The following is a 13673-nucleotide window of genomic DNA, read 5'->3' on the forward strand; positions in this document are numbered from 1 at the left end:
TACAGTTATAAATGTACGTTTATCCACAGTTGATGTGATATCGTTCACGGTGTACGATATTACGAGTAAGTTACATGTATTATACCTAACAACATGTTTTCAAAAATCGGGTTCCAGTTGTAACTGTAAGTGAAATACAAGCAATTCGTATTACTAGTACTAGTATTGTGTGAATTCAAATAAAACAATCCAATGAAATGTATAGTCATTGTATAGTCGTAAAAGTCGTTGTTTCTAGTCGAAACAAATTCACCATTTAGTACGAAACACCTACATTTTCTGTCTATCCCTATCAATAAAAACAGATACCGGTGATTTCTACCGGTTAGTGGCACTGTCAGCCAAGCTGATATGCTCAGTGCGCGCTCCTATTCATCAACTAACACCCATGTCATTATTATTAAAACTTCATTACGGACGCCTAGTCCAGAGAACAACAAAAACACATCATAAAACAGCTTTAATATTACACAACATCAAAATACAACAAAATATTACATTGGGTAATTTAAAATAAAAAAACTGAATTATATAAAATGTCCAGCCAGTGAGCCTGAAGCCCATGAAAACCGTACATCACATGTAACAACACGATTAATCAAAGCATTTTGACTGTCAAAAAGGCGTAACATAATCCTAAATGCCGCCTTTCTCCTAAAAACTGAGAGAGAATTAACTGCATTGGAACAAACCTCCTAAATGCACTGGCAGAACTTGGAAGCCCTATCAGCCTTCGGAACGCATTGTTGACAGACGATTATACATGTATTTAGAGCTTACTACTTACACTGAAGTCACACCATAAATGATTGCCGTTAATATATGTTATTGCAAAAAGCTATAAGAAGACGCTGTTTTACCGGGATAATACACACACAAAATATCTTGATTGTCTTTCAAGTGTCAATTTGTCATGACAATGACAAAAAGTTACTAAAGTGCAAATAATGTCTTCAACGTGTCTTCAATAAAGCCCTGTTTTCGCCCATTTCAAAATAAATTGTGACACAACCCTGTAAGAAAAGTTATTTTTTGAAATTAATTATTTGCCAGGATGGAAGAACACGAGATGCCAGCCGATACTCCTCCTCCTCCTCCTCCTGATGGTGGCTATGGTTGGGTTGTTGCCATAGCAGGAATGGTGATAGTCATGATGATTGGTGGCATGACAACAACAGGTGGAATATTCTTGGTAGAATTTGTTGAATATTTTGAAGCGGGTGCTGCACAAGCTTCATTGATTGGATCAATATGTGTGGCTGTATTGGATTGTTCAGGTAGGGTTTGAAAGCTCCCCACCCCTCGGGTGGTGGTGGTGGGGCTCTGGATATTACTGTAACAATGAGTGCCACATATCTGTCTGTCTGTCTGTCTGTCTGTCTGTCTGTCTGTCTGTCTGTCTGTCTGTCTGTCTGTCTGTCTGTCTGTCTGTCTGTCTGTCCGTCCGTCCGTCCGTCCGTCCGTCCGTCCGTCCGTCCGTCCGTCCGTCCGTCTGTCTGTCTGTCAGTATATAGCTCTGACATGCAATGGTCGATTTTTTTACAACTGACAGCCTGTAGGAAATATATGCATGACAGTTTATTTCATAACGTTTATTTGTATGTTTTTCATGACCCTAACGACCCTAAATTTTTGCTATCCTGCTATTAAAATGATATAAAAACTGACCATCCTGCCACTCAGAGGGCGTCGGTGTTTTATATCATTTTACAATATCACCGATGGTAAGATGGTGACCAACAACCACATGGCAGGACCTTAATTAAAACAATTCATAGTTTCTTTCTGATTTTAATTGTTTCAGATTATAAAGATTTGTAAAGATTTGAAAACATCACCAACGTAAAATAAGGCTGGGCTCAGAATTTACAGCAGCCCCCCTTCGCATTCTCAAAACAATTCATGTCCCCCAAATAAACTAAAGAATTTTCGTAGCCCCCACCCCGAATATTTAATGTGTAATTATACAGTACACCCCCACCCCATTTCAGAGATGTACATTATGGTAAACTATTATATTAAACTAACAGTGGAAATCAACTTCAGCGTCAGCTATACATACATGCAACAATGAGGGATTTAATTTCTTTACATTCAAATAGATGTTGACTTTCGAAAAAAAGGTCTCACATCAGGCTGTAACCTGTACTTGGAAATACTTAAACAGTATGGTTTTCTCTTTCAATCTTGATACTTTATTTGAAAATAAGGACATGTAGGAGGGCATACATTTTCAAACCATACACATTATCGAAATCCCTAGACTACTTGAATATTATCTTCAATGTCCTCTCAATACATTATTATACAACTGAATGGACTATATTACCTACACTTTAACTTATACAGAGATATTTTGGCAGACACACACATTCGCTTGGCTATTAACTGCCTCATTATTAAATGCTAAATGTAAATGCTCCTGAGGTTTTAATGTCCAAAAAAATCTCCACAGAGAGAGAGACAGACACACACACACACACACACACACACACATACATACATGCATACACACATACATACATACATACATACATACATACATACATACATACATCATACATGCAGACAGACATACAGACGGTCATAATTCATGCACAAATATATTCGCATGGCTGCAACCTTATACACATTACTTTTTTATTTTTTTTTCATCCCAAGATGTTACGGTAAGAAACACTACAATAGAAGGTCCGCCCTGATAAAACGTGGCTAGTCTAGCATCGAATCTCAAGATCTCTCTTTACATCTAGCTCTATGACGTCTAGTCTGTAAGGTACTCCGTGATGAGGAGGCCTCACACATCGTTCAACCCCTCTGGCCGGTGAGGGCGGAACGACACGACGTGTCTTACAGTCCTTAAGTGTATGTGGTCTCAAGATGAAATTTCAAATTCAACCACAACCACCAACACAGCCATCATATCTCTCTAATCAATCACAGGATTCTGCCCAATGATAGGATAGTCTTTTTTATGGGCAGTTAGGCTGTTTTCACAAAAACTTGTTGGGGGGGGGGGGGGGGGGGGGGTCGGGAGATTTTTTGTAACCTCCTAATTTTTTTTCAAGTACCCCCCCCCCGCCATATTCCAAAATTTTTCAAGTACCCCCCTGCCAAAGCCCCAAATATTTCAAGTATCCCCCCCCTACCCGAATAAATTTTCAAGTACCCCCCCCCCCCCCACCCGAATAATTTTTTTTTGGAATACTCTTCCTGTGCGTTAACATTCCATACCGAGTACAAAACTTACATAATACACTTAATACCAACTTTGTCCATTATATATATAATCAATTTGTATATTGTGTGTGTGTGTGTATATATATATATATATATATATATATATATATATATATATATATATATATATATATATATATATATATATATATATATATATATATATATATATATACAAACACCAGTTAAAACAAAATGTTATGTTAACCAGTGCATTGCCTTTCCAAAAAACAACATATACTTGTAAATGAATTACACTTTCAATAATTCTTGTAAAATGATCAGCAGACCAACTGAGTCTTTGTTTTCTGTTCAATATTGTATTAGTACATTATACTAGTAGTGTTACAGTTGAATGTCATTTTAGTTGTATTTGCAAATATTGTGATGCACATGTTACCTAAAGAGAGTTTTATACTGTATTGTTCCAGTTCAGTTTCCTAAATGTGTGCTAAAAGAAATCAAATTGGTCTAAATAACACTGAAAAAACTCTTAATAAAATGCATTGCCATGTATCCCGTTCTTGTTTGATGTAAATTAGTTCAATATAATGTCAAAAGAATAGGAATCAAGTGATATATATTAGTGGTAATGATAATGAAGATGGCCCTATTATCATAGTAATTGTATATCTTAATGAACCTGGTAATACATTTACCTTGTAAGAGCATGATTATTGGACTGGTTTTGACGTTAGATTACAAAGGTGAATGCAGGATTGTAAACAAAGTCTCAGAATGTGTTTATTTAAATTTTTGATTTCCAAGTGGTAGCGCTCCTTCCAGATCTTGTGTATATAAACATGGCATTGTCATCATCATCATCAGACCCAATTTCTCCTTCAACTTCATCAGAGTTGGAACTAGCTGTATCATAATTCTCACTGTCATTGTCATCAGATGACAAATCACTCTCACTTTCTTTAGATTGATAATAGTGGCATCTTACAGCCTCAACTTTGTCTATTTTGTGCATTCCTGCCACAGCTGGAATTTCATAGTTGGAAAGGTACTTATCAAGTTCTTTCACTTTCAATTTGGAAATGTCACCGTTTCTGACAAGCGCATCCCAGTCATATTCATCAAATTTTTTTTTCAGCACGTTGCTCCCTTTATTTCATTCTTTTTTCTTTCCCTCGTAGAGGCAAGTGTTCTCTGTTGTTCTAAATGAAGGATTGCTCCCTTTAATATATCTTTCTTGACACACAGTTTCTTGCTCAATTCGTCAAGTTTCTCAACATTTTTACTTGACACTAACCCTTTACTATACCCTTTATTTTACTTTTTCTCTGTTAACTCAGCTTGTGAGATATTGTCTTCTGTTTCACATGTAGCAGACGTTGCCAATATGCTAATTTTAGGAAATATTTAGAATGTGTTATTAAAAGTTTATGTTGAAAATTATAGTCATATCTATAGGATGAAAAAATACCTTGCACAGAAGTTTTTGATACGTGTCAAGTATGTTTTAGTGCTGGTGCATCTTTTACATTTTGATGGCAGGCTGAGATGAACCTTTCCCAACTCTCTTTTTTAACTTCCAAGAGCTGTAAATGTAAAATGTTGTCTGTCATATTTGGCTGTCATTTAATACTGGTAAGAATTTACATGAAAAGGTTACATGTCATTGTGATAACCACAAACCAAAACATAATCATGTCACAAAGAATATTTTCAGTACAGTGTAAAGGTAATTTCACACATTAAATGAACCAAATTTCAGTAGATAGTAGTGTACATGAAAGACACTGGTATTTTCAGACAAAAAACAATCTGTACCACTCAATTCGCCCATTCCAATTTATCATTACATTAACAGTTTATTAAAAGAAAATTAAAATTTGACTGTTTTTGTTTTTCATTTTACTAACTTGTGAGCAACTGTTGTTTATAGTTTTTGTTGTTGTTGAAAAAGGAAGACCAACATTTTAAAAGCTTATTTTCCCATGTTTGAAAAGTCATGATGTCAATTTATTTTCAGGTACCCCCCCTACAACCCATAACATTTTTTCAGGTACCCCCCACACACTATCCATATATTTTCGAGCCCCCCCCCCCCCCTAAAATCTCCCACCCTAACAAGTTTTTGTGAAAGCAGCCTTACGTAGGTAATGCCCAAATATGGTATATTTGTCAGCTGAGAATGCTACTTATAAATTGTTTACATCATTTTAGCTGTTTACGTTCACTCATATTCATCTTAGGCATTTTGCATAACCACTCATTGTTTTCTTCCAGGTCCTCCTGCAGCAATATTAACATCTAAGTTTGGATCACGTGTTGTTATAATGGCCGGAGGTGTTCTTTCTACAACTGGAATTGTTTTGTCTACCTTTGCACCATCACTGGCATTTTTGTACTTCACATATGGAATATTAGTTGGTGAGACCCATAGTCCAAAGAATGGACAACTTTTTGAATACTTGAAATATGTCCTCAAAATGAGAAAAAAGAACCGGTTTCACCACTTTATTGTGATAACTCTGGGGAGACTATTGTTGAGAAAATGTCACTAGTTTTTGGAATAGGTTATGGAGAATTGAATGAAAACAGTATTACTGTGATTTCTTACATATCTGACCTATTTCAAATGAAGTCAACTCCCAGGATACTACGCTCATCTAACAAATGTTTACTTCACGAATCGAAGTACAAACTAGTGTCATATGGTGGGCGTGCGTTCTCACGTGCTGTACCCTATTACCCAGAGCATTCTAAGTGTAGAGCGCCTCTGAACTCTTAGTATACGTAGTTGTTGGAGCTTGCTCTTCATACATTCCCTGATTGATTGATTGATTGATTGATTGATTGATTGATTGATTAATTGATAGATTGATTGATTGATTGATTGATTGATTGATTGATTGATTAATTAATTAATTGATTAATTGATTGATTGGTTTGTTGATTGATTGATTGATTGATTGCTTGATTGCTTGATTGATTGATTGATTGGTTGGTTGGTCGTTTGATTTTTAATCTGTCATATACAGACACCATTTCAGTGCTTAAACACTGTTCTCCCAATGGGATCTGTTGCAAGATTACGTACACAGAAAAACAAACAAAAAAGGGACAAACTAGGAAAAGATATCCAATTACATTACCAGACTACATTCTTAAGATATCTTTTAAATATCGATTAGTTCGGAGCTGATCTGATGGATAGGGGTAGATTGTTCCATAGAACAGCACCACTGTAGTGAAATGCCTGATTACCATATTCAGTTTTAACTGTAGGGATGTATATGTTATGCCTTCATTCAAAATGCACATACTAAACGTTGTATTCCTTTATTAATTAGAAATGTTTCATTGCAAACCAGTCTAAGTAAATGATGACTTGGTATACACTTCATATCATTGAGAACATGTTTACATAAAGGTGCTTTAATTATTTTCTTCACCAACTTTAGGGTTTGGTTTTGGGCTAATGTTTGTATCTGGAATCATACACATAAGCAAGTATTTCAAGAAGAAGTTTGCCATTGCTAATGGTCTTTACTACAGTGGATCTGGTATAGGGGTGATTGGATTAGCACCTTTGCTTCATTATCTCATAGAAGTATACGGCTGGAAGGGTGCCATGTTGATTGTCGGTGGAATCAATGCTAATGTTCTTGTCTGTGGTGCATTGATGAGACCACTGAACAATGTGAAGCGAGCAACTAAATCGTTACCTAGGAAACAACGTTATGTGCAAACACAAAAGGTTTACAAACCAATTACAGCTAACCATATAGATGGTACTTCTCATCTAATCAATAACACCACTCTTTCATCTGAACATAAATGCAACGTTGACAGTGAAATCAATAGTGTCAATATGAGTGAACAAGCTTGTAAAAATACTGAAAACAGAGAATGTCAAAAACAGAAAAAGTCATGGAAACAAAAAGTGGGCTCTGGAATATCTCAACTTAGGTTGCAATTATTTGTTGAAAACCCAACATTATCTATTATATGTGTTGCACAATTTTTAGAGGGGTTTGGGTTCATGATCACATTGTCATTTCTCGTGAGCAGAGCTATCAGTTCTGGTATTACAAAATTAAATGCAGACTTGTTGCTCACTGTTTATGGAGGCGTTGGGTTCGTAGCACGACTATGCCATGGAGTGATCATTGATATGAAAATAGTATCTCCTACGCGGCTCCTTGGTTTAGGAGTGGGGATGTTTGGAGTTGCTGCACTGACAAGTCCGTTGACAAATGTTTACGGGGTCTTAGCTGTGATGGTGGGTGTTATGGGTCTTTGTTCTGGAGTTTACCAATCATTGGTACCTGTAGCTATAAGGGAGTGTGTTGGCGACACGGATATGGGAACTGCTGTTGGTTGGGACCTCTTTCTGATGGGTATAGGTTCTCTCCTTGGCCCGCCAGCTGCAGGTAAGAAATTGTTTATTCCTGTCACCGTTTAAAATTGCAATAGGCAGTACATGTTTAGTTGTTGTTGTTATATATATATATATATATATATATATATATATATATATATATATATATATATATATATATATATATATATATATATATATATATATATATATATATATATATATATATATATATATATATCCATACCTGTGTTGGCATTGTGAGTGTGAAGTACATTAAAATTAAAAATGTATTGGGGTACTTAAAGAGGGGCACGTCTTGCAATTGGTGTTTAAGTCTTCACAATGTTTACTGTCAGTAGGTCTTCCAACAACTTCGCCCATTTGTGATTCTTCGTCCGTGCATGCATGATCATTTGCCAGCCCAAAGATATCCTGCAATTTATAAATTTCCGCGCACTATACAGTAACTTAGACGTCTTGTTAATGACAAGCAACCAAGATATATTCACTAAAAATGTGAAAAGACATTGAACTTGTTAATTAGAAAGCAATGTTTTATCCGTAGGTAGTGAATTTTGAACGTTTGAGCGAAAGCTTGGTTTTGAATCAGTTGTCATGGAAGTTTGACTTGCCTCTATATTTATTTTGTATATAGGCTTATATTATGGTAGTGCTCATTGACCTAGGTCATACATTCTGTCATACACTTTCCGCCAAATTTACGATAACCATGAATCCACGTCCTGTCTCAAGAAGGTAATGTCTTGTGTGCAAATTCGATGTGTTGTGGTTGATGTAGGCACTGATTTAAGGGTCAGTGCCAGCAAATACAACCCATTTATGTTTTCTAGTCATGCTGTGTGTACAGCTACACGCTCATGGTTTACATGTACAATAGTTAGTTGTTACACCTAACTAAAGAGCTCCAAAATGGTTCAGTTGCAGCTAGTGCAACTTTAAAGTTAAATCAATACTAGATTAAAATGGGATATCTATGTGACAACTTGGGCTATACAAAACATGTGTGTTATACATTTTTGTTATATATATATATATGTGTGTGTGTGTGTGTGTGTGTGTGTGTGTGTGTGTGTGTGTGTCCCTAACTCATCATGTTATTTCTGTGTCTTCTTCCTATCGCTAATAGTAAATATTGTGTGTTAATTACTTGCCCTAAGCCACACTTTCTTTTATCTATTTATATCTACCTCAGGTTTGCTGTATGATAGAAGTGGAAACTACAGTTCAGTATTCTTTTTGTCCGGTGGAACCATGATCACTAGTGGTTTATTGATATTTTTCTCACCATATGCCAAATCTCGCAGGACAGATCTCCAACCTGATTTAGATAATGTTACAAAGATTAATGATGATAGGACATCTGTTATTAGTTATGATTTCCCAGTCAGTTCTGTCTGATGATTCATTACATAACGTACTTTGTCATTGACATTGACATTGTCACAAGGGTTGGCACTCTTTACCAAAATTTTGACGATAACCATGCCGAAGGCGAGGTGATATTGCCCTGGCTGGCATGTATTATTGAAATGTCACTCCTATTTGATAAATTGTTATGTCATGATTTATCCCTACAAAGTCGTGTCCATGACATAGATTTTCAGGTCTATTTTTTACCTTTAATAAAGGAAGGTTATGCTATGCTATGCTATGTGTGTGTGTGCGCGTGCGTGTTTTTTGGAGTATAAGAGAACTTTGATAAACATAGAATTACACAAACCTTTTCACTATATCTTCAACTCCATGAGCGGCCGTTTTCATAAAACTCAATATATCTTCATGTGTACCAAAGGGTGGTATTAAATTCTTAAGCCTGGTTTCACCCATTGATTGGTCATCATATGTTTGTTTATCCATTGGAAATATCGAGTATAGATAATCAAGGGCAATATTCATACCTTCCAAGCTTTCGTATTTCTTCAATAACATGGAACGACTGCAAAAGAAACCGTTGTACATTAATAAAGGAGGTTAGCACCACAGTGATAATATTTGTTAGATATATGCCTAAGAAGGCCAAATTTCCATACATGTATTATACCCATAAAATTGCATACATAGGTAAGTATAAACACGTTTCCATATATACAGCCATCTTGATAAACACTTTTTTATCAGACAGAATTTGTGTAAAAAAAAGTGTATGACGTTATAACCTTCTAGGGGATTCTTTAAACTCTTTTCTGTGGGTCTTCATACATGGTTTCATAGAGTCTATTGTTTAAATGTTAGACACCAATTCATTGGGTTTGGGTTTTGCACATTTTTCCAGCAAGGGGTGGGTGGGGGTAGGGGGTCGAAGATACGGGAACTTTAGTCCTAATTTTGACTTAGAATTTACCTAAATAAATTGACATTGCAGATTGTAATCGCAGGAAAGTCTGGTCTCTCTGGTGGCTCTTTATACATGATGTTGACATTAACAGGTCGATCCATAAATGAAGAAACTAGCAACCATGCCTGGTATAGAAATCCACCAAGTGCACCCAACACAATTAAAAACCACAGGAACCTGTAACAAGAATCAAATTAAACTTTATTACACTGACATATATGTTGGTACATTCAATGATGGACGTTTTTATCTTTCCCCTCACCTATGCTCCACGTTATAAATTTTTAGTTAAATTTACAGACAAACAGTGTGAGTTACTTTCAATTCCATTAGTAATATGCATATATCAGAATGGTATATTTTATGAATATTAGTAAGAAGGGTTAAAAGTGTGGTGGATCTATATACCAGTTAAGATGCTCCCTTTTACGGATTCGTCCTGTAATCTTTAGTATAATACTAAAATGATACCTTATGTATTCCAAAGATTAACCCGACAAACGTTGTTTCTGTACAGTCTGGTAGTTTCATCAGCTGCATGTTAAAAACAAGGGACATAATAGATCCATTTTTTATTAAACCATATAATATTATACATCATAGTAACAATTGTCACATGACTATTTGCAATCCTGTATCCTGTATATTGCACAATATCATTTTATGATCCTAAAGTTATATAAGATAGTTACAACAAATTCACAACTCATGGCTTGCTTACTATACCTTCTGAAGCCAGCCGCTTTTTTGTTTCCGATAAAGCGAATTCCTGTAATGCCAGCTTCCTGAGTGAACAGTGTTAAGATTGCTTTTGACGACAACTTCTGTTTCCCGTCATTCAGTTCATCACCTGACTGTTGAACATTGGTACTTGAGTTAAACAATTTTGGATTGTTCTCTTCTCCGTTGAACGCTATTGGTACGACCTTTGTACTGCTCCAAGGTTCTCGGCTCATAGTTATGGAGTTGGGTTTCAGCACAGAACCTGAGGATGGTATGTTACGACTTTGCTATAGCGTTGTTTGAAAATCTCTAGCATTCTAATGTCACGTGATAATCGTTCGATAAGTGATGATGTGTCAGCTTATCTGCATGGCTAGGTTCTGATACACATCGCCAATCACCCAAACTCCAAACTAATAAAATTGATGTACAATGGAAATTGTTTTTGTCATAGCAATTACCAATTAACTCACGTTATCGATTGAGAAAAAGCTGTGTTATGCATCACCAAGACATTATATTATTATGAGCTTATCTAAGTAATTGGCTCGCAGACCCTTGACTGTTTTTAGTCTTGAAGTTAATACACACGTTTGTTCTCTACATACTTAAAGTATTTGATAATGTGTTGCTACTGACTTATTACTAGTAATAACGTTGGTGATATCGATTCAAAACTATTACACTCTACAGACGTTTCTGGACTTTACAAAATTAATCTTGTATGGATACTTTGATAATATTACTAATGTCAAAAACAATCGAGAAATTCTCTTATATTCTTTGTGCTACAGTACGATTTCATCTGTAGAAATCTATTACATGTAAATTCTGACAATACCATCAAACCCCAGTCCTCTCGTAGTTTTTCAGATAATCTGTATACATCCAGACATCCAGACAGGCAGACATACATGCATGCAGTACACCTTTTATTTACTTACCCCCCTCACACGCACGCACGTCCACGCACACACACACACACACACACACACACACACACACACACACACACACACATATACATACACACACACAGATGGACAGACAGATTGGCATATGTCTTTTAATAGCTCTTCTACGGGAGTTTATAGAGGTAATGGGGTCTACACACAGACGGACCGCCAGACAGATTGACATCGGTCTTTCAATATATCTTCTACGTGAGCTTATTGAACTAATGGGATCTTCCCTTTGGCCAGATTTTAGTCAAATTGGACATGATTGTGTTATTACCCTTTAATCTGAAGAGCTTGAATAGGTCATTATCATGTAGCAAATGGAATATTGATTTCAATCAAGTTCACGGCCATATATCGATTATGGATCATAAAACCATTTCCACGCTACCCATGTTGTATAATACCATTTAAGTAATACACCAATTAACATTCAATAAAACTGACCAACTTTTAATGCCCACATAAAAGGCATTAAATAGCCTTTATCATAAATGCACATTGCAGTTATTGATATCTTCTAAATAGAGTCAACAAAGAAGAATTCATTGTATAAAGATAGAAATCGTTCCAGTCTTCTCATTCTCATTTTGTCGGTATGAACAAACGGAGAGTCAAACATTCCGATTTAAATACACATTTTAAATTCATTCTTTAAAGTGTAACATAATATTTGTAATGATAATGCTTTCTATGTTTTGATGGTGTGCTGTAAATATTTCGGTCCATTTTCTGTTTACCGGAAGTAATGCCAACACAACATTTGTATATTTCAAAGACAAATTATTTTTTATTCCGTCGGAATCAAAGATTTGTTGAAGTGTAAGAATTTTAGTTGTGAATAATTTTATAAACGTTCTTTTAATTCCTGTAAAAACACGACGCTAATCTAAACTCATATGCAGACAATGTTGTTTTGTATTCAATACGTTTTATACAACCCTTGCAACACTTGTCTAGAAATGCTGCTGATCAGAACACTGTTTTATCAGTACTAGACAGTTAAAGAACTGGCTTTGTAGGTGCAGGAAAGTCTTCTCCTTATCACACTATCAAACTGGACATACATTGATAAAAATAACATCGGTTGTCTCTGCCGTAAGTTCACGCTGTGCTTTTATCAGTTTATATACATATATGTCTGTGAAAGTTTGTCTTATAGACATATACACGAAAAAAAGCCCCATCGCCTGAATCTAGATCTGATGTATAGGCACTGAAATAAACTAAATGTTTCACAATAAAAGTCGTTAATGGTGAAAGGTACATTCAGCCATGCATTCTTTGGATGATGTTACTTTTCTCCAGTTGACTGGCCATCCATAACCAGGCGTTGCATTTTCAGACTTGAACGATGAAATCGCGATCGAAATCTGACCATCACAGGTATCATCTTAGACTGTCAACATTTGTAATTTATCTTTAATACTACTGTCGTTGAAATTAATAGAATTAAACATAACATGGTGTGGACGTTCCATGAAGTCAAGACTAGATCATATTTTATGTGCTCGAATCCTCAGTGAGTGAGTGAGTGAGTGAGTGAATAGCTTGTCTTTGTCACAGGGGTCGACAATGTACGTATTATACACGTTAATTGGGACATTTTTTTAAAGGATTACAAAAAATGTATATCAACATTAGCTATTATTACATTTAAAGAAAAATGTTTCTAATAAAACAACATGACCCCCCTACTGCCAATTTCAAAAACAGGGTGACCCCCTACCAATCCACCGCCCCCGCCCCTTCCCAGGCCGAAGAAACAGACCGGTCCCTAGAACAGGTACGTAAGGCATCTTCCATAGCAGTGATGCCTTCCTCAATGTATGGCGATATTAGGGTAGAGTGACACAACACACACACACACACACACACACACACACACACACACACACACACACACACAATATATATATATATATATATATATATATATATATATATATATATATATATATATATATATATATATATATATATATATATATATATATATATATATATATAAATTACGGCACTGGATCGTTGATAAGTTATGTGTTAATACCAGGTT

At 35.6% G+C, this 13673-nt stretch overlaps 1 protein-coding gene across 1 annotated transcript; it reads left to right on the plus strand.

Annotated features, from left to right (window-relative positions):
• Positions 1-1054: 1054 nt before the first annotated feature.
• LOC144453617 (monocarboxylate transporter 12-like) lies at positions 1055-8998 on the plus strand. The gene is made up of 4 exons (XM_078144975.1): positions 1055-1277; positions 5479-5622; positions 6657-7628; positions 8793-8998. The coding sequence occupies exons 1-4, from the start codon at positions 1055-1057 to the stop codon at positions 8996-8998; spliced, it is 1545 nt and encodes a 514-aa protein (XP_078001101.1).
• The last annotated feature ends 4675 nt before the right edge of the window (positions 8999-13673 follow it).

Source organism: Glandiceps talaboti, chromosome 1 (genome assembly GCF_964340395.1).
Source record: "Glandiceps talaboti chromosome 1, keGlaTala1.1, whole genome shotgun sequence".
In the NCBI taxonomy this organism is placed as follows: Eukaryota; Metazoa; Hemichordata; class Enteropneusta; family Spengelidae; genus Glandiceps; species Glandiceps talaboti.